The following is a 26777-nucleotide window of genomic DNA, read 5'->3' as shown; positions in this document are numbered from 1 at the left end:
TCACTGCCAGCTTTTATTAATCTGATGAGAGTTGCATATGGCCTCTGGGCGTGAGTGAGTTCCTGCGTCCCTGAACAGCGCAGCGCTGCTCTGCTCAGAACGGCTGGTGCTCGGGCTGGGGTGTCTGCGGCTCTCATCCTGCTGGGTTTGGTTTCTGTGTAAGGCTGAAAAGAAAACTTAATATGGTCAGACGTGAAGGATTTTAAAGGTGTTCCCAACTAGTTCCTCTAGGCTGTTTTAGGTTTTTTTTTTCCTCCTCTCAGAGGAAGTACTGTCACGGCTCACGTACCCCTAGCAAGGTATATATTTAGAGTTTGGGTCTTGTCTGCTTCTTGCACATCGGGTCAACCTCTGCTCTATCTTCAGCCTCGCGCTGAAACCACACGATGGGTGCGTGGTGAGCGTTCGCAGCAAGTCCCAGCCGCGCTATTTTGGGGGTACAAAACACGACAGGCTCTGAAAGCTCTTTGAAATCCTCAGTGGAGCGAGCAGGTTGGCTTAGCTGGGAGCCGCTACAAGAGCTGCGGCTAGATCGCGTCGCATGGTGGTACCCAGCCTCCTAGCAGAGCTGACAGCAGCTGGGTTCGTTTGGCCACGTTCTCTGTTGTGGCTGGAGCTGACTTCGGGTCTCCTCGGTACCGCCGCCTTCCAAATCACGAATCTGTCAGCAGCGCGAGTCCGTCGGGTGCCTTGGAGGCAGGCTGGGGCAGGAGGAGCAGCAGCAGCACCTGCGTGTCCTGCCCAGCCCCGCCACCTGGGAAGGGACGGGGGCAATGGCGAGGCTGGCCGTGGTGGCCTCCCTGCCTGGAGCATGCGCCCGGTGCCGTAACGTAAAGACCCCGAGGCTGCGATATTGATTCATCCCATTACTTCCGTCACCGCTCCTAGACCCGCTCCCCAGGCCTCCCTCGCTTTGAGGGTATCTGTTGAGCGCAGCAGGGTGCCGATGGTGCTGGGGAGGCCGTCCTCGCCTGGGTGGAGCCTGCGCTGGAGGTCCTTTAACGTCCCTCGTCGGTGAGGTCAGAAGGAAGGCGCGCGATTCCTGGAACCGCTATCTGTGGCTGCAGGACGCGGGGTGGGGTGGGGTGGGGTGGGAGGCAGCAGCGCGCTGGGTGCTGCCCTGCGGCAGCTCCGTTCAGAAGCTGAGCTCAGCCCCGAGCTGGTAAATCCTCCGCCTGATTGCCAGGAAGCACCGGAGCGTTGGTCTTGAGCCATGACTTACTCCTTGTGGGCAGCACTAATTCGCCGGATAGTAAGTACCCATGGAGACGACGGGGTGCTGGTTCCACTGAGGCTGGTTTTACTACGCCGCTGTCGGTGTTTAGATACTTAGAAAGAAAAAACACACATTGCAAAATATTGTGTGCTTGCTAAGGCCCACCTGGTGCTTTTTCTTAAATATATGGTATTATATTCTTGATGTTTCTGTTAATTTCATTAGTGATCCAAAATATATAGTTTACCTTTTAGTGATAAGCCTTAGAATCATTAAAATAGTCGTATAACAATGCAGGTTGGAAAGGACCTCTGGAGGTCATCTAGCCCACCGTCCTGTTCAAAGCAGGGTCAACTGTGAAATAATAGATTAAAATTTTCATAGAATAAGGTATAATTGGCACCTTCCTTGCATGGTAGTGGGGAACAATTGGGGTAGTTTCCTGGATTTGTTGGGACTTGTAAACTGTCCTTGAGTGCAGCGACACACCTAAAGGGTGGGGCTGTTCTGAATATGGGCAGCTTGACCAAACTTCTGACTCCTTTTACTAAAATTAAAAAATATATATTCATCTGTATATTTTATATATATATATATATATATATTTAAAGGCAAAAAAAATCTCTTTGAATTTAGTGTTAATAAGGCAGATGGTCAACACTTCATCCCTTTGTGCAATTACCTATTCATATTCCTTCTGCGCCAGTAGATTTTAACTTCTCATTTTTGCACTTCAAGCTGTGGGGTGTCATTTTGGCTGTCTGATGTCTCAGTCTGTTTTGCAAACAAAGATTATATTTAAAACTGTGCAGATTCTGACTCGTGAGATCTCTTTCAACTGGTATTCCTCATGTGCCAGGTCTTTATTTCACATCGGTGTGAAAAGAGTGTTTCACATAAATACATGCTTTCATTCTTAGTTACGGATAATTTTTGCACTGGTAGGAGCAATGTTGTGTGTGCATCATTTTCAGGAATGGGAAGTTACAGGAATAATCAATCCTGGACTATTGCCAAAAGCAGTTTAATTCCAAGGGAGTAAGTGCTGAAAGAGCCATAACCATAATGTCTCATTTTAGAAGCAGCAGAGCTAGATGTGAATGGGTTGCACTGCTCTGCTGTTTTATTTCGTGTGAAAATTAAGTTGATTTTATCCTGGCTACTATTGTAAGAATTATGAAGTTAAAGATCAAATCTTGGAGAATTGCTGCGTTTGAATACTGGGTGGGGAATAGTATTTATTTGATTGGGGACGTATTTTCTTGTATGCCTTCTGTGACTATAAATAAGATGGTTCTTAATTTGGGTTTATCTTTTGTGCCAAGAAGAGAGCAGACCCCATTTTTTTTTTAATTTTGAAATGTCTTTTCCTTTTGAAACGTCTGTTTTTACTGTGTCACACACATTCTGTTTATCAGGGAAATGGCCGTATCTGGCCTAGCTCCATGGGTTGGACACCTTGTCTTTCAAACTTGGTCTCTTCTTCCAAGGGATAGATGAGGAAAGAGAATGGGCCCCAGATATTTGCAGAAGTTTGAGTTAATAACAGATAATTCTCTCTTACAGGAAAAAAAAATCCATATTCAGAGCAGATCTGTGAAGGGCAACAAAGGCCAAATGTGTCAGTTCTCCATCTCGCAGGATCTCCATTTTTGTGGAGCTTATGCATTAAACACAACATATTTTCATCTGTCCAAAGAAGTGATCTTTAAAATCAGGATTTAGGCTAGAGAGCAAAGAATGAAGGAGAAATCGCTCGTGTTTAGGAGCAGGACAGACTGGAAGTGTTTCCTCCTTTTTCCCCCTTTGCTTGGGGCAGAGCCAGCCTTAGGGCACGAGGCCGCCTACAGTACCCTGGTGTGGGGTGGCGTGGCCTTGTGGCAGACCTGGAAAACGTCACCAGTGCATTCAGCATCGCATTATTTTCCCTAGACTGTCATGTTTTAAAGCCTTCAGTTTGTAATTGCAGTTTGTTCTTCATTCATGCTCTTTGTCGGCAACGCCACGCTGTTCCAACCAAAATGTTAACGCCAGCAAACGTATCTGGATAATCTAATTTTGAGTTGCTTGTGTCTAAAAGCATTTCAGCTACAAAACAATGCAGTGCTTACCTACAGTTCTCAGAGAATGTGTGCAATTTTGACTGGCATTTAAAAAAAGATAGTTATTAAGTATGCAGAGAGCATGGATGCTGAAAGAGGAGAGAAGTAGTGAAAATCAGCCTTTTTTTTTTTTTTAAAAAAAAAAGCAACCACCAACAAAAAACCTCTACTGTTTTTATTAAAAGTAAACTTGCAGTTACTGAGACTAGGCCTGAGGATCTGTAGACTTGCTGGAACGTTTATTTTTTCCAGCTCCTTGTTTGGCCTGATAGAAAGTTAGCTCCACAAACCCTGCCTCATTTGTCCTCCCGGCGTCATGGCCGTAACGATGCTTTTACTGGAAGGACGTCAACTTCTTGGAATCATTGCTTGCTAAGGTGGGTACTGTGTCAGGCAGTGATGCTTCCAGACATCATCAGGGGCTGCGTGGGACAATGAGTCACAAAGGAGCATCGTAAACCATTCAGTCGCATTTTAACCCCTGCCCCGGAATGGGGCTGCAGGGAGAGATGGGCGACCCTGCTCTCAAAGAGGCACCTTCCTCCAGGAGCCACGTGTGGCGATGTGACCGGGTGTAACAAAACGATTTCCTAGAAGTTGGAGCATCTAACTCCTTACGTTTGGGTTTCTCGGTTTGTTTTGTTGAATCCGAACTCACAGTTCTACAGAAGTAGTAAAATTCTTTCAGAGTCATTTTGGTTGGAGGATGGAGAATTCCTGTCTGAGAGCTAGCTGTCGTTTTGGTTATGAAACCACGTCCAAAAATTCAAATCCGTATAATGGCAGGTAAAACGCCACCACAAACTGAAGAATATATGCCGGGTTTGTTTGCAGTGTAAAATTTATTAAGAATTACTGAAGCTTCAGATGAGCGATACATTTGTATCCGCATTTCTTTCCTGTTGCTGCTGGAATGGTATTATTATCTGGGTTGTGCATATTTTCTGCTTACAACCATCATTTTCTTGATAACACTTCATTTTTATAAACAATGTGCCCCAAGTGCAGTACGTGTAGCTGTTTTTCTGCCGCTCCCATTCCTGTTTCTGAGCTTTTCAGGTCACGTTTTTAGTTGGAAACAACGTGAGTAATGGCCAGCAACACGGTGTATGTTGTGCATAGAGATAATGCACTTTAGCTGTGGTACGTGGGAAATACTCTCCCCCTGTCCAAAAGGCTAACGTGCTCGCGTCTGTTGGCTCGTCTGCGGTTTGTGGCCATGAACGTTGCTCGGGGGGTGTCAGCAGGGCTCTGTGCGGTTGTTTGTGCTGCCACCGAGGCTCTCTGATGCTGCAGGCACAGCTCTCACTAGAGATGCAGCTCTTGTGCAGAAAGCAGCAGAAATTGATCAATTGTCTGTCCATCTTAATTACAGGAATCAGGCATCGTGTAACGCGAGATTAGGATTCAAAGGATTTCATAACAAGCGCCCAACTGAAAAAAGCTGAGCTAGCATGGAAGTAGGAAGGAGAGGGAGAGAATAACAATTGGCACTTGCTAGAGCCTTCTTAGAAGCGAATTTGCCAAACGGTGACGTGGCCGCTAAGTGACAGCAGAAAGCTGGGCCCAGGAGTGTTGGTTGAGCCCCTGGCGTAAAGTGTGAAGCTACGGAGAATGTGTGGGAACCAAAACACGTGCCCCTGCCGAGTACGAGGAAATGCCCGGGGCTTCCAAGAAGTAGAGGGCGATTTCCCGTACCCCTGAGCTGGCTGCTAGGGGAAGCAGACACCTTGCTCGGGGTTGAGTGCTTGTACCCAGAACGGACTGAAAAATCTCAGAACTCAGCCTACGCCTGGGCATGCGTGTATAAGGGGCCGTTGGACTTGAACCTTGGGGGTCCCTTCCATCTCAGGGTGTTCTATGATACCATGTACATGTGAAGGTTAATAATTACTTCCAGTGAATTATGAGGCTGTGAGAACATCTGAAGGGCGAAAAGCAGGAAACCTGTTCCATATAACTCACAAAATGGGCATCTACTTGAGCCTTACAAACTGAACATTTGACTTTGTGTAGTAACAGCTCATTGGAATAGATAGCAGAGCCTTTTATTGTTGTATTACACTTGGCATTAAAGTAGACAACTTAGTCAATAGCAAAGAGTATGATACGGCTAGGAAATGGCAACTGCTGGTGGTATGGCTGGGGAAATAATCAGTTTGTTAGAATTTGAGTAGCCAGCATGGGTGTTGGTAGTTACCCTGGGTCATCAGTATTTTATAATGCTAAAGTGGCATTCTTAAGGTTGTTAACTAAACTAAAGACACAAGGAAAGATGCAGTCTCTTTCCCAGAACCTTTTAGTATTAAGGAATTCTACTTCATCGAGTGCTCTCATTGCTTCACGTGCGTTGCCCGAGGCTTGCTTTCTTGGTGCGGGCCTGCTGCGTGTGGCGAGAGCCTTCCTCTCGGTGCCCCTTTCTAGCATCAGGCCACCAATTTGTGGGCAGGTACCAGTGCTCAGCACCCGCCGGTCGGAGCATGCCGGCGGGTGAGCGCAGCACGCTGCGCCGAGAGCGGGGCACGCGGCGGCTCAGGGCCTGGACGCGCTCGCGCGGTGCCCGGTGCTGGCTCCGTGCCCGCTGCCTGCGTCAGCCCCGGCGTGGGCGCCGTGCTGCTGCCGGGGGTGGGCTCCGTTCAGAGCCTGTGCCGCCCCTTCTGCAGTGTCTGTAGCGAGGCTGGTGGTGATCGAGACTCCAAATATAAAGGCACTGAGCTCCGCCAGTCTGCTCGGCGTAAATGTGCAGGACGCCTAGAAATAGCGTGGCTGGATTATAAAAGAGAGCAAAGGGAACTACTGAATTTTAGACTCGGCACCTGTAGGAGAAGCGGTAACCCACAGCGTTGCAGAAACGTCCTTGAATGTGCTAAGAGATGCTGCCACTCTTCTCTTTTAAGGGCCACGTTGCTCTTGTTCAGAGAGGCAGATGTGGATGCCATCAGCTGAAGTGGACGTGTTGGTAGTTTCCACAGCGCGTTCTGCTAGGTGTTGTTTTCTTTTGTTTATTTGTTTTGTCCTCTGAAGAGAGAGAAAGCCTGGTACAGGTAGAAAACAATGTCATCTTTGCTTACAAAGGCCTCATCTGACAGCAGTTCATATGGCACTAAAAGCTGCGTCTGTGTTCAGGGATGCAAAAGGAACCGATGTGTTTAATTATCTACACAATGTATTATTTCAGTAGCTATCTAACTTCGGTGCTTAATTCAATGCAAGAATAAAGCTCCATGCAAGAAAAAAAGTATAGCTGTGTTACGTTCTGGAGCAAATGAACATCGGTCTGCTGCAAATCTAGGGTGCCAGCAGCAGCGGCCGACCCATTTCTGTCCCCTGGAAGGGAAGGGCCCTTAGATGCACTGATTCCCTTTTTATTTCATAGATCTGCTACCTTCATAAAATAATTACTTGAGACATGAAAGGTCAGAGTAGAACACAAGCAAAAAGCACTGCAATCTGTCCTACTTTGTGTGTTGTATTTAAACTTTACATTAACACAATTCCATTTGTAAAAGGCTTTCTAGGAGCTGGCCTTATGCTTATTTATTTATTTACGGTTTTTATTTTGAAGGTCTTCCAAAGAAAGAGCTTAAAAAAAAAGGACTTCCATTAAACCCAGGAAGCGAGTTGACGCTTCACCTATATGTTTGGGGGAGATTATATGTAGTCGCAGCAGAATTCTCTGTTTGTATAGGTGCTCCTAAAGCCTTTGTGCAACCTGAGATAAGAACAATCTTAAAGCAATGTGGAATTTTGAAACTAGCTAGTTGGTTCCTGCCTGGTCGTTTGCCCAGGAAAACTGCTCGCTTTATATACAGTCATTGTTCTGAGTTCACAGCTATTTTCCGTGTTTAAATTTATTCGCTTTTCTCTTGTCCAAGTTTTAACTGGTAGATTCAAAAATGCCATTGTAATTAAAATCCGTAAGTCGTTTAGCCAAGGGATAAAGGAATGAGTAATTGTTTCCATTGCTTTGTTGCAGGATCAGCTGAAGCAGTGCTTCTCCAGACAGCCCCCTGAAGCGAAGGACACAGACACGCTTGTGCAGGAGCCCGACAGCCAGTATGGTACCTGGAACGAGCAGCGGCGCAGCGGGGACAGGTAAGGGGAAGCAAGGTCCCTTCATCATGCACGCAAATTTCTCATTAGCTGATTAATGAGAAGAAATTGTTCGTCTGGTTTTCACTCAAAACACTCAAGTGTGCGTGCATACATGTATGGATTCTTGCAGTCACTGGAACAGGAGCACACAACTTTAAAGTTTCTTTAGTCTGTAGGTGAAGAAAAATTTCTTTAATACCTGCAAACAGCAATAAGGTTGGAAACTTAGACTCCATCCCCCAGGAAGAATGCAGTATCACCAAATTGTAGGCAGTGCCGAAAACAGCTTGGACTGGAATAGATTTAACAACTCTGCTGCTGCGTGAAACACCAGCTAAATGTTATTTTTTAGTGCTAAAATGGTAGAAGATATGGGAAAAAAAAAATCTTGATTTTAAATACATGAAATGGCTTTGACTAAATTAACACAGGTAGTGTAACTTTTTTCTGCTTTGTATTTGTGTTTGTTTTAGTAATTATAACCAGAAACGTACATTTTCACATTTAGAAAGTGGTTACCTGCTTGCGTGATACATGGGGGTCTGCATAGGTAGAACCAGGGTTGTGCAAGGATTTTGTTAAAGTTGTCCAATTTCTGCTTCTCAGGTAGATAAGGAAGTGGTCTGATGATGCAGTAGGTGATGTAGGCTGCCCTAACAGTTTGGGGATTTGTTTTACTTATAACAAAAAAAAAACAAACAGTAATAAATTTGATCTCTCCCATGCCAGTTAGCATTGCCTTAAAACCTGTGCTACTGGACAGGCTGAGGGCCGGAACCAGTTGGAAACTGGTGCCCCGAATGCTGGACACGGGGTCAGGCCCCAGGGTGGTGTTGCGGTGCGCCTGCAGTCCCCCTGCTGAGCGTTAGGATGCGATGCCCACATCCCAGCCGCTTGGAAGCGTGTTGGTGTGAAGTGGAGGGTGCAATAGGGTACCAGCTGAATGAGAGGTCGCATCAGTGATGCTTTTCTGTTGTTAAAACTACTCAATGGAATAAACCTAGAGCACTGAAGTGTGATTTTTTTTCTTCTCCATCACCTGTAGTGCATTCTGCTTGATCTGCCCTGCTTGAGCCAGTATCTTACCTGCTCAGTGTGGTTTGAAAATAGCATTTTCCTTGCTCTTCTTAATGCTATACATGTTGAAATCTTATAGCAGATATTAATGTCAGTTATGCTTGGTGTGTTTTACACTTGAGAGCTGTGGGTTATAAATATTTTATTGCATGTGAAGGCAGGGTAGCTTTCAGCTCGAGGTTCAGCAAGCTGACAGTGACATGCCAACATCTAACTCTTCTGTAAAATTAACTGTGATTTTAGTAATTTATGGACATTTTCTGACATCAGTTTCCTAACCAAGGTGCTTGTCTCAGCTCCAAAGCAGCTATTTCAAACCCGGGAGACTTTTCCTGCTAAGAAAAACACAACATAAAAATTCAGTGTTATTAAAGCATCGAACTCTTAATCCCCATGTCCTGGAATTTTGTTTCCTCGGGAGTAAATGTTTAGTTTCCAATTATCTTATAGCATAACGATGCCTGCAGAGACGCCCCAGCACTTTGCCATGCCCTTGCTCTGCTTTAGCCCGGCGTTGGGCTGGCGGCTGGGAGAGCAGCGCCGCGGGGGCAGTGCTGCCATCGAGCTGCTCCGGGGACAGGAGGGTCACAACGGTGTCACCAGCCCCCTGCCTCGGAGACACTTCCGATTTCTTGTGAAAAGCAGCATTCCTTTGCTTCTTGCTTCTTAGTTCTCCTGATGGAGCAACGCGCTCTTTGTGGTCCCAGCACTCTCCCGCTAGAACTAATTAAATTCAATTGCAATCAAAAGTGAAGATTGATCTCAACCGATTGCACGTGTGTGATAACCATTCTGCTGGTATTTCTGTGAACTACATGAAAGATAATATTTCAGAGTGCAAGTATCTGTAAGTGAAACTTGTTGAGCAGTGTTGGTAGCTTAATGGGTACAATATATAGAGATACGCTCATAAAGTTTGAAGCCTTAAGCAGTAGAGAGAAGATGGATAACACATCTCAGCACTGAGAGCTGGAAGCATGTTTTAAATGTCTATATTTGACTGTTATTCTGAAAGGACTTTTTCCCCCTAATTTGCTATTCAGATGGGAGAATCCACTGTGCATAGCAGATTGTTTGTGCTCGAGTTATCCTTGCCATGTTTGGTGATTAGCTGTGCCACGGTGGTTAGTATGTGGTGGTGCTGTAATTGTGCAAGAGCTCTGAAGGAGAAGCCATTAGAAAGATTTATGAGTTAGAAACCACCAAGCAGAGTAAGTTCAGTGAGAAATTTTTTTCTCCCAAATATTTTCAGTTTTTGAAACACTGCACTGAGTCGTACTAGCTGAAGTCCCGGGCTGTAGAAGGGAAGAGGCTTTCTGGAGATGTGCAAATCCGAGCGGATCCTTTAACATCGCCATCATACATTTTAATTTCCCCGAAAGGTGCTAAATCTCCAGATTGCCACTCTTTTTCCTATCTCTGCGTTCTTCCATATTTCAGTGGATCTAGAGCCTAACGCTGCAGAAACCAAATATCATTTGAGGTAACGAATATGAGACAAAAACTTCCCCTGGAGCTCATTAGTGCCATTTCTTAATTATCTTGGGGCCCACTGCTGGAGGAGGGAAGAGGCATTCACCCGATTCATACTGGAACCCTCTGTGCAGTATCCTCTGTGCCAGGCTGGAAATTATATCATGTCCTGCTGCTCGGTAGAGAGCTGTTATTCGGCAATAGGCTCCTGAGTGCTTTCCTCCCAAGACTGCCGTCGCTGCGGGCTGCATCAAGCACCAAGGTCTGGTGTTTAAAACGTGCGTCTGTTCGTACGGGTGCATTCAGATGTTGTGTTTTAGAACAGTTTTCCTAAATACTTGCCTCAAGAAAAGGTGCTCAGTAACAAAAGACTCTTACTGAGCAGAGAAAAAAGCCGAGCTCCCTAAACACTTCAGGTTTTGGTTTTCAACTGGAGCCTCCTAAAACCAGATGCACGGCAGCGCTCTCCTTGCTGACAGCAGAGTCTTGCCGTGTTCCCTACAACCTGCTGCTAAAGAAATGTTACTGAACATGACTACAGTCTTGGTACGGACTCTCTCCCATGTTGGCCTTGCCAAGGGAAGGTTTTTGGGGGTCTGCTGGAAGCACTGTGACACCTCCATGCAGGTCGTGGTGCTGCGTGGATGCTCCCGGGGAGCCCCCGCTTGTCCTGAGGCTCAGCTGCTGCCTTCCGCTCACTGCTAAGCCCCAGCCATGGTGGTAATGGGAATGGCTCTGAGACGCCCCAGGATATAAGGGAAGGTCCCAGCCTCCCTCCAGCCCCAACAGCTCCCCATCTTGAGGCAGCCCTGCTAACGAACTGCCCAGTCTGGCACTGGGGCAGAACAGGGCGAGCATCCCCAGCAGAGCGCATTGACGAGCCCCTAACGCTGCTGCGTGATCCGGTGATGATTGTGTGAGATGAAGTGTGTGTTTCTAAACATTCAGATGGGCTTGGAAGAGCAAGGAGAAGAATCTTTTAGCAGCTTCGCTCTGCCCGAGGCCTGCAGACAGGATGTTTTTCTTCAGGATGCTCTCAGACGTGCACAGTGCCAAAGTGGATGGCCTGCGCTGCCGTACATCAAACGGGCAAACTGCCGGGGCTCTTCAGCAGCTTGCCGTTTCGCTGGTCTCATCTGTGTGTATGTTTGAAGCGGCCTTTGTGCTGGGGAAAAGAACCCCCAAGCAATGGTAAATGGAAATGCACTGTGATTGAATTATTGCAGTTTATCCGCGTACTTGCATTATCTACTACTTTGTAAATGCAAGTGGGTGAAGGAGCAGGGCAGGTCTGTGGCTGAGCGCTCGGTCCTTCTGCAGCCAAAGGGAAGGGCGCCTGTCTTCAGCGTGGTGTGGGGCCTGCCCCTCTGATTGCACGCTGTGTCTGACCCTGCGTGATCTGACCCTATTTTGGAGCAGTTCATAAATGCTTCAGCGCCTTGGGTTACCTTGTGATTGTTGAGACGTGATCCAAAATATCCTTGCATATATTTATTCACCCTGAAGGCTCATAGATTTTGTTTTCTTAATTTGCAGCTTTGTGCCTGAATCTCCGTCATCAGAAAACGATGTCATTTCAACAAGAAAGCAACCACCAAATAGCCAGCCATCGTCACTGTCCTCCCAAACAGAACCTGCCTCCCTGGTTGATCACCATGACTTCTCAAAAGACCAAAGGAGCACAAGTTTGGACCGTTCAAGCACTGACATGGACTCTACTGATGGGACTGATTTACCTCCTCCAGGAGACACCTACCCTGATGAAAAGACCACTGACTTCTCCTTCATTGATGTGAGTTACCAGAATGGGAAAGGAGACATTCTCCTTCTGTTAACGGGGCTGTTGCCGGCACTAGCCATTGCACGATATTATTTTCCACAAACTGCACTCAGTCTTCCTCTGCCTTTTCTTTATCACGTTGAGTTTTCCCAGCTGACTTCCCGCTTGAAAAGTTTGAGTGAAGCTGCAGAGTACTTTGAGTTTCTCTAAGGCTTAGGTTTTGAGAGATTCTAGTGAGTTATTGGCGTTGGTAATGTCTGCCCATGGCTTAATGACGTTGCTGCTTCTCTTTCTGCTCCTCGGTGAGCTGTAACGGAAGAGTTAAATGGCTCCATGAACACCAGAAGCGTAATTAAATAACCCAGATAGCTGGTGATTGCTGTGCTGATGTGTGGGACATGCAGACTTAAGACTATAAAGATGCTTATTAATATTTTTCTTATTTACAATTAGGCTCTTTCTGTAGAAGCTTAGAATTGCATTTTAAAGGCTTTTTCATAATTAAGAATTTTCATAATTAAGAATCTTGCAGCTAGTATAGAAACAGTAGCTTCTGCAATGCAGTTAGATGAAGTTTAGTGTTCTCTGATGTGCTCACTAATGCAACTGTTAATTTTTCATATTCAGTATAGCATCTAGGAAGTTATGTTTTTTCTTGAATAAGAGTTTGTGCGCTTGTTTTTTATTATATAATATGTGATGACAGATACATTGGTAAGGGCAAGGCTCCCAGCTTAAATGGATCATGCGGGTGCTAGGAAGGTCTCAGAAACACTGCCTTGCCTGTCGAAGCGTCATAACGCCTTCTGAATTGATGAGTAGACTGCTCTGTAAGACGTTTGAGGGATGCAAGCAGGCTTGTGCTGGAGGCAGTTTGGTCTGGTGCAGCAGAACTGGCTGTTAAAATCACAGCTGCTTCCTGCGTGGGCTGTCAGAAAGTGCCTCCAGCCAGCTCTCTCCTCCTCTGGTGTTGCCATCCACGGGGACCTGCAGCAGCCCGTGTTCTGCCAAAGCAGGTGCTGCTCTCATCTTCCAGCCCACTCGGGCTGGGAAACGGAATCGGGCTCAGGAAAAGGCTGCGTTTGGTAGCCCGCTGCTGTGAGCTCCCTCACTGCGAACGCCTTGGCCTTGGTGTCAGTAACCCTTGGGCAGGAGATCCCGAGTGCCCCCTGCTCCGGAAAGGAGGTGTAGCAGCGCGAATGGCTGGCGTTTTGTCTGACTGTCAGCAGTTCTGCAGGTAGTAGAGGTGGCCCTATGTCGTGCAGTAATCTGGACAGCTTAAGGTGTCTTGTTAAAAGCATTGATAGCTTAATGTATGGATGGCAATACGCTGTTTTAGTGCGCAGCTTATTCCTGACCTGAAATCTCTTGAAAACAAACAGAACGTACCTTCTGAAGAGAAGGAGGCCGAGTGCTGTTTGCTGAATGCAGGCACGTCTCTAACAACAACTTGCCTTTAAGAAATAAAAAAAAATACAGCTCCTCCTTTTGCTTTGTAAATGTAATTGCATTTCTGTTGTGCACAGAGCTTTTTGAAATGACTGATCACAAACATTTTCTGAATGCCGTGACACTACCTTGCGGTCTGCCTGTTCCTGGTGAGCTGGCTTGAAATTTCTGTGGATGGCAACCCGCTCGAACAATTAAATTATAGCCCTCGACTGCAGCAGAATTTAGTGCAGTCGCTCTCTTTCGATCGCAGTCTTCTGATTGGCCTGCAGCTGCTGGTAGCTAGCAAGGCCTGCATTCATAAAACACTTTAGGAACCAAAATCCTATTTACTGCAGTTACTGTTTTATGAATTCACTTAGTGAAACTAATTCATGCAGATTAGACATCCAGTCAAGAGAGATCAAAGAACCAGCATTGCACCCAGATAGCCACAATGTAGCATATCCTCATCATAAATTCTCTTTAATATAGTTTTAAGTAACTACAATAATAGTAATCAAGCAAATATATATATATATATATGTGTATATATATATATATATTTTAATTAATCTGAATGGGTTAATGCTTTAAAGTAGGGTAGGAAGTCATTATGGAGGAGGTGACTTTTATTTCCAGTCTGGTTGAAAGTAAGGGTTTTTGTTTCTTTTCATAGCAAACCACTATTCTGGACTCCAGCGCTCTGAAAACCCGTGTGCAGCTCAGCAAGAAGAGACGCCATCGGGCTCCTATTTCCCACTCTCTTAGAAGAAGCAGAGGGCTGGAGTTTGAAAATAGATTTTCTTTGACAGAAGAATCAGATAGTACCTGGATGTTTAAAGATTCTACAGGTATGCCTCAACTATCTGAAATAATTAGTTGTAATTGGCTTGGTTGTAAGGGCGGGATTTTTTGAATGATGTAACATACCTGAAGTTGCATCAAGATCTAACAACAGCTGCTGCTTCCCATCTCTGGGTCATCCTCTGAATCGAGCCTTCCCCTCTGCCCCTTGGGGTCTGTGGACTGAAGGAAGCCCTGCTAGCCAGAGCTACAAAAGACCAGGGTGAAGGAGGGCTTCAATGTAATCTTTAGCTTCTCACAGCTGATACAAGTTTGTTCATGGAGAAAATTCTGAGTTTAGAAGCTGTTATGGTTGGATGCGTTCTCTAACATGTTCTTTATATCTAAACCTGCATGGTTTTGATAAGGGCAATTGTAATTGATCACGTTCTGTACGTGTCTCAGAAATGTTCTTTCTTTCTGGCATAAGTACTACAGGACTAAAGAAGCCTAGTTAAGGAAAAATCACCTCCTGTGAATCCATTCTATTAAAAACGTCTCCCTCATGGCCTGTCCTATTACTTAGGATGCAATGAAGAAATGCATCAGGCATTGAAAATCCTTGCTTGTGGAGGTGATTGAAAGGTTCAGTGCACGTACTCAGATCCATGACTTAATACCTGTAGCGCTTTGGTGCTGTGGTGATACATGCTGCAGATATTCTTTGATATTTCCGTGAGCAAAGAAATAATTTGTGTTTTGTGGCCTGTTCTTTTGAGAGGCTGGTGATGTTTTTGTAACTGTGGGGTCCTATTAAAAAAGAAGTCAGTTTTGTGTTTTGTGACCTGCCACTTCTGCTTTACCTTAAAGCCTATGAATATATGGAGGAACGTGTGATCAAACTGATCTCTCCTGTAGCCTCCTAATCAATGGAAATGCTGTTAGGCATGTGCGGGTTGCTTTGGTGCAGATCTAACAGACCTAAAATATTTTGAAGACTTACCTTGGTAAGATATGCTGCACAGGAAGCTGGAATATAATCATCAACTACAGGGCCCGGTACATGTAAAGGCAACGGTACCACTGCATGTTTGTCTGCTGCATGCAGACTGGGCTTCTCAGTTGCTTTGTATCAAAGCCCTGCTTTGGGCAGGGGGTAGGATGGATAACTTTCAGCTGTCTCTTCCAGTCTAAGTTAATCTCATATTCTGTGATCAACTGAGATGTTCAGAAGCAGCAACATTCGTTAACTTAGGAGTACCTTCTTCTGCTCCCTCGTGTCTGCCAGCAAGAAACCTTTCTATTGCTGAGTATTTAGTGTGTTTGTTGCATTGATCTCTATTGGAGTGCTGAACCCATTTCTGGGGTGCATTAATATTACTCTTAATAAGTTTTTGAATAGAGGCAGAGGTCTAGAACAAGATATAGATGAAAAGCTTGCTGACTAATTTTTTCCCTGATTTTTTTTTTTTACACAATTGATTAGAAGAGAAGAAAACTATGCAACAGGAAGATTCTGATGAGGAAGAAAAGACACAGCGTGCTGGGAGATTGTCTTCTGTACCCGCTCAGAGACTTCCCATATTTCCAGGAATGGACCACTCTGTTCTCAAGGTGAGCAAAGGCAGAACACGTCAGATCAGATTTAAACTGTTCCAGTAGCTGCAGATGCTCTCTAAGAATAGCACTAGGATGTTGCTGAAGATGACCGTGCAGCTTGGGGTGTGTGTGTGATATCTTTCTCACTTTTGCACTTTCTTTCTCTTTAACTGTTGGGTAGAAATTTTAAGTGACTTGGAAAAATAAACAGCTTTGCAATAGTAAACGTGTATTCAAAACGATGTAGATTTATAAGGAATCCCTTCACTGATTTCAGACATGGATTTTTTTGTTCTTATAAGTCTGAGTGATTTGTTTTGCATTGCAAAGAGAGTCTGCTGCCTTAAGAAAAGAACCCTAATTCTTTATTCTTATTTTTTAGGCCCAACTGCGGAAAAGACACGAGTCAGAGAGTCCTGGTGAACTAGGTTCCGCTCAGCCGTTCAAATCCCCTAAATCACAGCTTGGAACTCCTGGTAGCAGAATACTGCCCTCCAGTGTAGAGAAGGAGGACAGGTGAGAGACTTCCATGAGCCAGAAAGATGCTAATGCTGTGGTGGCAGAGAAATAATGCAAGCAGGCTTCCTGAGGCCTTAGAGAAAATCGTGTATTTCTTTTTTTTTGTTTTGTTTCTGGGATGAGTTTTCATAATGAAAGAGTAAGGAGAGTGTTTTTGTATATTTTAGGTCAGAAGAAAAATCTCCTCAGTGGCTGAAGGAGCTGAAATCAAAGAAGAGACAGAGCCATTATGAGAATCAGGTTTGAAAAAGGTACCTGCTGACACGGAAAGAGGGTCTTTGCTAAATGAAAGCATGCAGTGATTAAAAGAAAAGTGGAAAATGTTTCCTTAATGTGTCACTGTGACAACTCTGTAAGCATAAATATTAAAGCAGACTCTTAGTATGAAATGTGCATCCAGGAATGTAAAGTAAATCTGTGCTGAGGCAGAGCAGTTTTCCTAGAAGGTTAATGCGCAGGTGATTCATTTTCACTGATTCTCTGCAGGCAATTTTATTTTAACAGCCCTCAGTCCGTTTGTGCTGCCATTTCACAGTGCTTCCATCAAACAAGAACGAGCCTGTCATTGAATAAGTGAGGCCTGTACACGTTTTGAAATCTTTGGAGTATGCTGTTCCAGCAGCATTCTGGACAGTTCTTGGACATCCAGTGTGTCAAATGGGACAAGACCAAGATGCAATATGCATTTGTTGGGGCTTTCCTCTTGCAGATACTGAGAGGCGTCTGACTGCTTTCTTGACCGTCTCACACAGTTACTTCAGTAGTTTGTGTCTGTCTTTCTTTGCAGATAGTGATTCTAACTAGAAGAAGATAAAGAAGTTTAACAGAAGCCTTAACTCATCTGAACTTAAAATTCACGTCATGTTGCTGCTGTTTGCTTCCTGCCTCAACTGCTATGTGCATGGTGCCTTCCTGTTTTGTGGAGAAAGCTGCTTAATATTCATAGTCAAATACAAAGCTGTATCTTTTCAGGTATGGAAGGATGGTCACTTTAGTCACCTACCTGGAAGAAGAACCTGTGGTTCATAGTTAGCACTTCAGAAAGTCTTGGAAGATTGTAACATTTGATCTAGGAGTGCTGTGCACTGGAGAAGTCCCCCTCATTGTTGAACAGAGACTCCATTTCTACCTATATGTTCAGCAACTCAAAAGTATGACTTTTGGTAGATGTGTTAGGTGTAAGGCTGGGCTTTGTGTTTGTTTATGAAAATAACAATTTTAATCAGATTTATCTTCTTTTGTGAAAATATAGTAAGCTCCTATTTAGAATGAAATTTGTGAAAGGTGAGAGTGAAAGAACAAATTATGTTTACTGCCATACTGAAAAAGGAGACTTGATTATTTTTTGTAAAATGTATTTTTGATTGGCTTATATTTACATGTGATCTGCTGATCTAGCAGATCGATATAATTTTTAGATGAACAAATTGTTAATTTTTGTCACTCTTGAAGTGGTATATTCTGTGTTTTGTCAGCATGTGGAATAATTGCTTCATTGGAATGTCTTTCCTAAAAGGATCAAGCAATAATGTCAACCAGTTCTCTTTAAAAATATATATATATATATAAAATGTAAATACTGTTTTTTATAACAAAAAGGAAGGGAAGAGGGAGGATGTTCTACTCATATCAGGGTTCCAGTTAATTGTTGAATGTCACTTTAATAGCAGTTTGGATAGTCCCACTTCATATTTTTATTCGTTAACCTGTAAATACCAGTTTTAAGTTTTTATTTTTATGCTGATTTTGTGGGATAACCTAAATGTGATCTTCAGTTTCTCAGATTTACTTTTCTTCTTTTGATAAGACTGATGTCCTAATAGCCGTATAGGTAGTCTCATGCATAACACGAGTGTTATGAGTATCACTAATATCTCAAATATGTTAACATCTTTGAATACAGATTCTGGAATATCAACCGAGATTTCCATTTAAGACACACTTTATCCTTTCCCCAAATAAGTGCTCTTTTCAGTAAAGCTGTAAAAATGTAGCCCTGGAAGGGAGGTTATTCTGTCGTGTCAGTGTTCCTCACGACGCAGCGGGGAGCGGTGAGCCAAGAAGCGAGCTCTGCTCTGCTCTGCTCTGCTCCTCTCCGCTCCCCTCCGGGCCCTCCTGCAGCCGCTCCCTGCTTCCTCAGCCCTGCCGGCGGGTCCTCTAACTACTACAGATAAAGCACCAGCACTTGAACTCTTTGTCCTTTTCCTTATGATCAGCTTTTCAGAAAGCTGTATTCGCGTGGGGTTGCCACAACGCTGCATCTGCTAGCCAGAGTGGCATGCCTGGTCTGCTGTCTATCGAGCCTGTAGCTGCCAAAACCATGTGCCAATTCTTCTCACGGAGGAGACGCAGATGAGGTGATTTTTAGTCCCAGTCTGCTCGTAGGAAATAACAGCAGTGTGTCAAGAGGCGAGTCCCATATGCACATCTCTCTCCCAGATTTGGTTTCAGTCGCAGCTCCCTGTACTTCATGGAGATGAAATAAGGATGATTCTCTTACGTAAAAAAAAAAAAAAAAAAAAAATTCTTGCTGCTTTGCCCTATTTCATATCAGAGCTGTTGCCACCGTTGCAATTTTACATCCTCTTCTGCTACCAGCTAAGAAATTGCCCCCCGAGGTTTCTGCCCAGTGTTTCATTCCATGTAGCTTTTAGCCCTGGACCATGGGAGACAGACTTCCATTTGAGTGCAGTCAACCAGACTGCGAAAGAGCTACTCGTAGCTAAATTTTAAAAAGTTGCACATATTTTCTTCCCTTCCCTGGAAAGGCAAATCTTTAAGATGAGCTTTGCACACGTGTCTTTTGGGATTTTTTCAAGGCAGCATTCAAGGTGTGTCACCAGTTCTGTCCTGTGTGACGCAGGCACATCACAGCTCTGAGCAGCAGCGTTTGGTGTGTGAGAGAAGAGAAGAACGATCGCTTTCCTCTTGGTATGCAGGTGAAGTGGGGCTTACTTTAAAAAGTATCTAGAAATCAGGTAAATTTCCCCTGCTTACAAGAATATTTACACAGGCTTAAGTGTAGAATTCAGCAAGCTGGCAGTGTTGCATTACCAGTAGTTGGAGGATTTACTGTTTGTTGGTCTGATAAACGAAGGCCAGAAATTCTTTAACTGCAGTATTTGCTCTGTGTATGAGGAAACTGAGGGGATTAATGCTAGGTGTCCACAAAGCCCTTTGAATGTGTATGCATTTCCACATCTGCTTGGACAATGCACTGAAACTTACTGTATTTAGTAGTTTAACCTACTACTGAGAAATGTTTAATGCTTAAATGTCTAATTAAAAAGCATCTTTAGAATGTTGAATGGGAAAGTGTTTTTTTCTGATTTATCGTTTCTTTATGTTGTATAAAAATCAAATATCTACTTTATTCTCTTCGGGTTCTCACTGTGTAATAAAAGATCTATGAACATGTTACTACTTCTTAAATGTTAGAACATGCTATAATACGCGTTATACACTTTATTTTAATTCTAAATAATGCTTGTTGAATTTCTTGCACTTGTACTTTCTGCCACGTACTGTGTTTGCTGTTCATATGAAGTGGGACGAGCTCTTGTTCAGGTATGCTTTTTCATTAATTAGAGGAACCTGCCTTGGAGCGGGTGTCAGCTCTTGTCCCGAGTGTCTGAGTACCAATAAACACGATGGAGAGCCCGGCACTCCCAGTGGAATTCCGGCAGTGCCCTCGTCCCTTCCTTTGCAGCTGGTAGGTTTTTTTCTGCTTCCTTAAAGAGCTGCGTCAGTAGCGTGTGCATCACTTTAAAAAATGAAAGCACGTGGTTTGTGGAATTCAGAAATACTTCTTTTCTGATTGCAGTTTGTTCTTACTAGTAACAGAAACACTTCCTTCATTTTAATCATCACTTTGGGATTTTCACAGCCTTTCTGTTCCTTTTTGTTGGAAATTCCAGTTGTGGATTTTTTCTTTTTCACTTTTCTGTTTGAAAAGTCACATTTTAGAAGTCGGCGTAGTTTTAATTTGAGTACTTAGCTGTTCAGAGTTTTGCTGCTTTGGTTTTACTTCCTGCAGAGAAAGGTGCAATCTCTCAGCTCCTCAGCCTTTGAAGTCTGAAACCTTTCTGTAATGTGGCTCTATAGGAATTAAGGCTCCCTTCTGGTTGCTTGCACAGAAGTTTGCTTTACTCTGCTACTTGTAGCTACCATTGACAAACTGTTAAATGGGCTACGTGTAAAGTTTATACGTGCAAACTGCTAATCAGCCATTTCATCTGGAGCAGCAGCATCCGTTTATAACTTTAATATTTGTGAAAAAATCCTGAAATAATGCCTCCTGTCTTAGGTGCTAACTGAGGCCACGGTTTGATGTCTAAGTGTTACACGGAGACCTGGTATACCAAAATACCTTAGTGGGGTCAGGGCTGTTCGAAGGCAAATAGTTACAAATACAATGCTTTTGAAATCTGTACCCCAGTAAAAGGAACTTCTCTCTCTACTCCTTACTCTAGAAAGCATCTGTGGCTGCTCCTACCGTACTGTTGCCCTTTCTACTGCTTGTAGAAAGCAAGAGTGTCTTTGGCACACTTTTATCTGAGCCTCCGGACTGCGTGCCCAGGAGTGCTGCGATCCCAGCCCAAATAGGTTCTGCTTCTGTGCTACCCGAAATGCAGTCAGAGTGAATCGGTGGGAGGAGAGCCAGGATGTCAGGTCCACTGAACGTGGTATTTTGGGGAAGGTAGTGTGTGTGCTCCGTGCATGCGGTGGGGTGAAGAGTTTGCGGATGATTTAATGCAGATATCGAACTCGGACAGTAAAATGCCCCTTTCTCCGGGGGCAGCTCGTTTCACGGGAAGATGGGGTGTGTGGAAGATGGGCTGTGTGAGACGTGTCCGCGCCCACGTCCTGCTCTGCGCCCTGCGTCTGCTCAAGTACGTGCTGTGAAGGAAAAGCGAACGTGAATCCTCACGCGGGTGATGGGAAAAGAGGGGGGTGGCCTTTTAGGGAGGACGGGGCTTTTGTGGCAGAAACAAGGCTCCACGGAGCTTTAGCGTGGATTTGGGGATCTGGTGCTCGGAGGCTTCTTCCCTGGGACCACCGAGTCCGGGAGCCTCCGGTCCAGCCTGGGTCTGCCTCGTGCTGGTGCGAGCGGGGACGTGCGTGGTGGGCGTCCTTGTGGGGCAGGCTGGAGATGGCTCCTGGGGGTCGGCACATCTCCCTCCCTGGCAGACATCCTCTCAGCTCCAAATATTCTCAAAAATGCCACCTGCAATAACTTCTGACTTGACTGATGGGATTTGGAAGAGGAGGAGAGGCGAGGTCTAATGGTTTATGGATTTTCTCTTTCTATATTAAATGTGAAGACAGTATCGAGCCTGTTTTTAAAGGAGCTATTATACAGATAAAAATGTTTCTATGTTCCATGTAGCCTTATAGAATATGTAAATAAGGGTCACACAGTAAATATATTGTGCTATAAAAAATATTTTGTACAACATAATTTCCTAAGTAATAAAAGATATTCTGTCTGTTGTATATTGTATGGTACAACTAGTATTTTCTAACAGTACACTGTAAGGATTTCTCAAAGGCACTTAAGAGACTGACAGCAAAAGGAAACAGTTCTGTTAGGAAAAAAACTCACTGAGATCCCGTGTCCCTTCTGTCCCTTTTGCAACTGCCTTACCAAGGTGCAAGCTCCAGGAGTCTGGGTAAGGAGAGTCGTGGGCGCTGCAGAGCTCGGTGTGCGTGGGGACGCTGGTAAGGAGTGGACTGCTAAGGAGAGCTGCATGTTTGTCGCCTGCTGAAACAGTTACGTTTGGTAAAAGAGACAAATCAATACCTTCCACTCTCTCCTTTGAGTCTTCCTTCTGTATGGAAGTGGGTTTATTTTTCACAGACAAGAGGTTTTGCATTCAAAGAAAAAAATGTGGAAAAAAAAAATAATGATAAAACTGACCTGCTATAAACTGCTGTCCGTGCCAGTGGCTGTAGGTGCAAAACGTCAGCCGGGCAGTGAGACCCGAGGCTTGTGCAGAGCCGTGCTGCCAGCTGTGCCCCGTGGCGCTCTGCCTCCCCGGGGCGCTGACCCTGCCTCAGCCCCGCTCCCGGGAGCCCCCGGCCCCAGGGGGCTGCCTCTGGCCAGGGGGGGCAAAGTTCCCAGGGGGGAAGGTACCCCGGCCCCCAGCAGCAGCGCAGCGAGGGGTGGCAGCGGCTGCGGTGTCTGCGGGAGGCTGAGCGCGGCGCTGCAGCTCTGTGCTCCCGGGGGGCCCTGGGACGGGGTGGGCATGAGGGGGTTTCCATAAACATCTCAACTGTGTGGGCGCGACGCAGGGATTGCAGCAAAGTGCTCGTCTTGGGGCGTTCCCACCTGGGCAAGGCCGCAGAGGGACGGCGGTCCAGCCCTGGGACAGCCGGACAGCCTTCAGGCTGACCGGTCTGGCCAAGCAGGGCTGTAGCTTCTTGGCAATTTCATTAAATGCTTCGTGTCTAGCTCTTCGTTTCAAGACAGGGCCCACTGAAAGCAGGTGGAAAACCCTGCCAGGTGGCGGTAACCACAGCACTGGGATTCCACCTGGATCTCAGCGAGCCCTGGGGCAGGGCACCCCGCGGCCACCAGCTCTCAGTGGTCTCCAGTGCTTCGGTGCTGCTGGAGGTGGAACAAAGCCTGGAGAACGGGGAGTCGGGCCTGCTTCCAGCAACGCAGGCTCCTCAGCTTGGCACATTACAAAAGGGCTGCCCGTTTTTTCCCCCCTCTGATCGTGCTTTGCCTGTGCAGGTGAATCCATCCACGTAAGAGGGCCCCAGAGCCCCGTTCACCTCCTCGAGCTCCGGGGCAGGAGGCTCAGCGGGGCGCAGAGAGGGAGAGGGGACGTGGTGGAGGTGCTGTTGCTGACGGGTCAGAGCCTGCATCGGGGCACCAGCACAGCCCTGCTGTGCTCGAGCCCAAACAAGCTGCAAATGTTTTGCAATTATTTTTTTTTTTTTTGGCTTTGCGCTGTGCCTGTTTCTAGGCTAAACCCTCCCCTTTACTGCTGATGGGAGAGTTTTCCAGAGAACCTGGCAAGGAGCAGCGGGAACGTGCTGATGCGAATTTCGACGTTAATCTGCTGCAGATCGGGCGGCACGTTTGTAAGGGGCAGCCGGGAGAAATCTGAACAACGCTTCCATGGTGCGCCGCGGGCCCACGCTATTGAGATGAAATCTCACGGACGGAATCGGGCGGACGCGGCTGCTGCATCAGCGTCCGAGCAAAGTGCTGCCCTGTTCAGCCGCAGCACATAAATAGCGCCGCTGCCGCCCGCCACCAGCGCGGGAGCTCGCCGGGAGAGGTAGCGACCTGCTCTTGGGACCGGACGGGGCTTTAGGGAGGCACCGGCGCCTCCGAGTGTGTCGTAGCGAGTGTTTTGCTAGCGCTGGGCAAGAAGTGATGCTGCAGGGCTGCCGTTAACTATAAGGACACGCGTTGAGCTCTGTGTCTTTTACTCCTCTTCTATTAACGTCTCGAAGACCCCTTGCGTTAGCATGGCAGGAGGAAGGGTGCTGGGGTTTCCATTCAGATAGGACCCAGGTGCCGCTGGCAGATGCTGCAGGAGCTCGGAGGTGGTCTCGCTGCCGTCCCGTGGGCTGGCGCAGCCCCACATGGGCTGGGGGCATCTCCTACCCCAGGGGCTGCTCAGCCTGCTGGGGTGGTGGGGGAGGCCGTCGGCTGCTGGAAGCTGAGAGCAGGCAAATCCCTGCTGGAAACAGGCCAGGCTTTTAGACACGAGCTCGATGAGCACCTGGGGAGGCTTCCCAGGGTGGGAGCAGGATCCCCAGACCCCTGGATTGTGGCCGGGGCCAGCCCAGGCTGCCCTGGCCCCGTGCAGCAGCACCGGGTGAGGGTGCAGGGGGGAGAGGATGGCAAATGCACGAGTGCTTCTGCCCTGGGCATCCCCGTGAAGTGCCAGAGCCTGCAGCTGCCCCGCTCAGCACAGACTGTGTTAATTTTTGTTACCTGCTCTTCCTCCTCTTTATTAAGCACTTTCTGGTTCAACGACTCGCATCTCGCATGAAGGCGGTGCCGCGTTGACCTCCTACGATTCGGTTTTCCAGGCACGATGACTGAGCAGCAGAGTTCCCCCGAGCAGATGGCGACTGGGGAGGGCGCTGGCGAGTACGGTGGCAACTACAAGGTACGGGGGTGGCAACCGATCGCGGGCGGGCTCTGCTGGGTGCTGCCGCTCACCGTGCAGCGCAGCGCGTGCCGAAGGCTCGCCCGTGCCAAAGCGCCGCGGTGCGGGCTGGCGAAGCAAGCAGCCTCATAATGCAGCAGGGTGGCAATGTCACCGCTGGGACAAACGTGTCCGCGCGCGTGTCAGGGCTGCCGGCAGCTCTGCCCCCGGTGACTTAGGGCTGCCTGCAGGAGGAGATGCCTCCTCGTGCATTTGTGGCTTCCAAGTGATTCTGCCTGGCGGTCTGCAGCGCGAGCGGCTGCGCAGCGCTTCGCTCCAGGAGATGGAGCACTCTGTCTCGGCCGGCGGTGCGCGCAGCGGCGTTCCTTCCCCGTGTGTTTTTTCTGGTCGCGGTTCTCACGCCCATGGGTTAGCGGAAGGCTGGGCTGGGTCTGTGAGAAGCTGCGGTCCAGCATCCGCACCGGCGCGGCAGGTTGGCAGGGCCGGGCTGTGCCCCACCGAGCCCTGCAGCTCGAGGGGCGGCCTGAGAAACCGCTCGGGAAGCTGTCGTCTGCCCCTCTGTACGGGCAGAGGTGCGGTGCGACGGCCATCAGAATTAATTGCTTGGTGATTGGGAAAGAGGTAAATGAGTTGTGAGCTCTGTGGGGGCTGCGGCCCTTCCCCAGCGTGGGACGAAGGCTCAGCCGCTGCTGGCCATGGGAAGCTGGGATGGGAGCGGATCCTGCACACGGGGCTCTCGGCTGCCAGGCGGCAGAGAGGTACCAGGAGCTTGTGCTGCCTTCTGGTTTGGGCTGGAAGGAGTTCCCAAGGACCACGGGTGTCATCCCCATCCTTTGCTGCCCCAACAACGCCCAATCCTAGGCCCAGGGGTTTCCAGCCATGGCCCCATTGGGACTTGAGATGAAAAATACCAAAAAATGAGCTGGTTCCCAGGGCCGGAGCAGGCCACAGGAGGCGATAGGATCAGCGGGAGCCTGAGGAGGAAGCGATGTGCTGCGAACCCGGCCCTGGGGCAGGAAACCGCAGCCGAGCGGCCCCGGAGCTCTGCGGGCACAAACCCTCTGCGTCTGCGGGGCTGCCTTCGAGGCGGGGAGCTGGGCTCCAGCCCGGCACGGCTGAAACACCAGCCTGTGCTTACACAGCAAGCACCTGCAGCTGGAACCCGGCTGCCAAGCCCATGAGAACGTGGTGGGCTCTGCTGTCAGAGAGGAGCAATGGCCCTGCGCAGTGTCCCCCGGCAAGGGGACGTGGTGCTGAGCCCCGCAGCGCCTCCGTGCAAGGCTGGTGCTGCCTGAGTGCTTGCCTTTGCTGTGCACTCATTTGCCAGGGGTGTGTGGTCCTGCAGCGGTGCAGGATGTGTCCCTCCCCGGCTGCTGCCATCTCTGCCCCCCCCCCCAGGTCACCATCTACGAGCTGGAGAACTTCCAGGGCAGGAGGTGCGAGCTGACGGAGGAGCTCCCCAACGTGGCTGAGAAGGAGCTGGAGAAGGTTGGCTCCATCCAGGTGGAGTCCGGCCCGTAAGTCGGGGGGGCGGAGGCCAGACATGCCCCGAGGCCGGGGGTCCCCACCTCGCGCTGGGGCGCTGTCCCCGTGCAGGGGTGGCCGTGACCCCCTCATCCCGCAGGTGGCTGGGCTTCGAGCGACAAGCCTTCGCCGGGGAGCAGTTCGTGCTGGAGAAGGGGGACTACCCGCGCTGGGACTCCTGGTCCAACAGCCACAACAGCGACAGGCTGATGTCCATCCGCCCCCTCCAGATCGTGAGTAGGGGCGGTGATGGGGTCTGCGGGGTTGGGGCGGGGGGGTCCCTGGGGCAGCCCCTCACCTGCGTGTCCCCCAGGACAGCCCCGACCACAAGATCCACCTCTTTGAGAACGTGGGCTACACCGGGCGGAAGATGGAGATTGTGGACGACGACGTCCCCAGCCTCTGGGCCCACGGCTTCCAGGACCGCGTGGCCAGCGTCAGGGCCCTGAACGGAACGTAAGGACGGCGGCACCGGGGGGTCCCGCGGGTGGCTGTGGGGGTGCTCAGCGCACGTTCTGCAGCGGGACGGGGCGGCCCCCTCCACCACACCGTCTTTCCCCAGTCTGGGGACTGGGGCAGCATCCCTGGGGCTGAGTGATGGCTCCTGGCCCTGGCCTGGGGCTCTGCAGAAACAGCGGAGCTGGGGCGCGGGGGCTCCTTCCCCGCCCCACGGTGCCGCTGAGTGCTGCCCCGTGTCCTGCAGGTGGGTGGGCTACGAGTACCCGGGGTACCGGGGCCGCCAGCACGTCTTCGAGAAGGGCGAGTACCGGCACTGGAACGAGTGGGACGCCAACCAGCCCCTGATCCAGTCCGTGCGCCGCGTGCGGGACCAGCAGTGGCACCAGCGGGGCTGCTTCGAGAACAGCTGAGGGGACCCCCAGCCCCGCACCCCCAGCACCGCTTGGCACGCCGGGGGCAGGCTGACGTGTGCTGCAGCCAGCGCTGTGACCTTGGTGTTTCTTTTTGTGCAAAAACCTCAATAAAGCTCTGAGCTGGAGGCTGCTGGGAGCCTGCCTGGTGGGGGCTGGCGGCGGGGGGGGGGT

General features: G+C 48.2%; 2 protein-coding genes across 6 annotated transcripts in view; both read left to right on the top strand.

Annotated features, from left to right (window-relative positions):
- The window catches only part of KIAA1671, a 72735-nt gene extending 53345 nt beyond the window's left edge, over positions 1–19390 (top strand). For all 4 annotated transcript variants that reach the window (XM_080559243.1, XM_080559240.1, XM_080559242.1 and 1 more), the window contains exons 7-13: positions 7295–7413; positions 11500–11755; positions 13851–14025; positions 15444–15571; positions 15939–16072; positions 16243–16326; positions 16863–19390. In XM_080559243.1, coding sequence (XP_080415369.1) covers positions 7295–7413; positions 11500–11755; positions 13851–14025; positions 15444–15571; positions 15939–16072; positions 16243–16321 — 891 coding nt within the window. In that variant the 3' untranslated portion in view covers positions 16322–16326; positions 16863–19390. The remainder of the gene's footprint in view (positions 1–7294; positions 7414–11499; positions 11756–13850; positions 14026–15443; positions 15572–15938; positions 16073–16242; positions 16327–16862) is intronic.
- Positions 19391–19555: 165 nt separating this feature from the next.
- On the top strand, positions 19556–26731 carry CRYBB3 (crystallin beta B3). Of its 2 annotated transcripts, none has more exons than XM_080559280.1 (6): positions 19556–23367; positions 24131–24210; positions 25609–25727; positions 25835–25967; positions 26048–26190; positions 26438–26731. In XM_080559280.1, the coding sequence occupies exons 2-6, from the start codon at positions 24136–24138 to the stop codon at positions 26601–26603; spliced, it is 636 nt and encodes a 211-aa protein (XP_080415406.1). In that variant the 5' UTR covers positions 19556–23367; positions 24131–24135; the 3' UTR covers positions 26604–26731. The 2 variants fall into 2 exon arrangements, with proteins under 2 accessions (XP_080415406.1, XP_080415407.1); XM_080559281.1 differs by having other exon boundaries at positions 24057–24210.
- Positions 26732–26777: the final 46 nt, after the last annotated feature.

This window comes from Anser brachyrhynchus, assembly GCF_964034855.1.
Source record: "Anser brachyrhynchus genome assembly, chromosome: 17".
NCBI classification, from domain to species: Eukaryota; Metazoa; Chordata; class Aves; order Anseriformes; family Anatidae; genus Anser; species Anser brachyrhynchus.
The sequence above is the reverse complement of the archived record's forward strand: the minus strand, read 5'-3'. Positions and strand labels throughout refer to the sequence as shown.

What these genes read in the sequence shown, in the direction of transcription:
- CRYBB3 (XM_080559280.1), top strand. Translation starts at nt 24,136, where the DNA reads ATGACTGAGCAGCAGAGTTCCCCCGAGCAGATGGCGACTGGGGAGGGC. An exon ending in CCATCCGCCCCCTCCAGATC is followed by an intron (nt 25,968 to 26,047) that starts GTGAGTAGGGGC and finishes CGTGTCCCCCAG; the next exon opens with GACAGCCCCGACCACAAGAT. An exon ending in GTCAGGGCCCTGAACGGAAC is followed by an intron (nt 26,191 to 26,437) that starts GTAAGGACGGCG and finishes CGTGTCCTGCAG; the next exon opens with GTGGGTGGGCTACGAGTACC.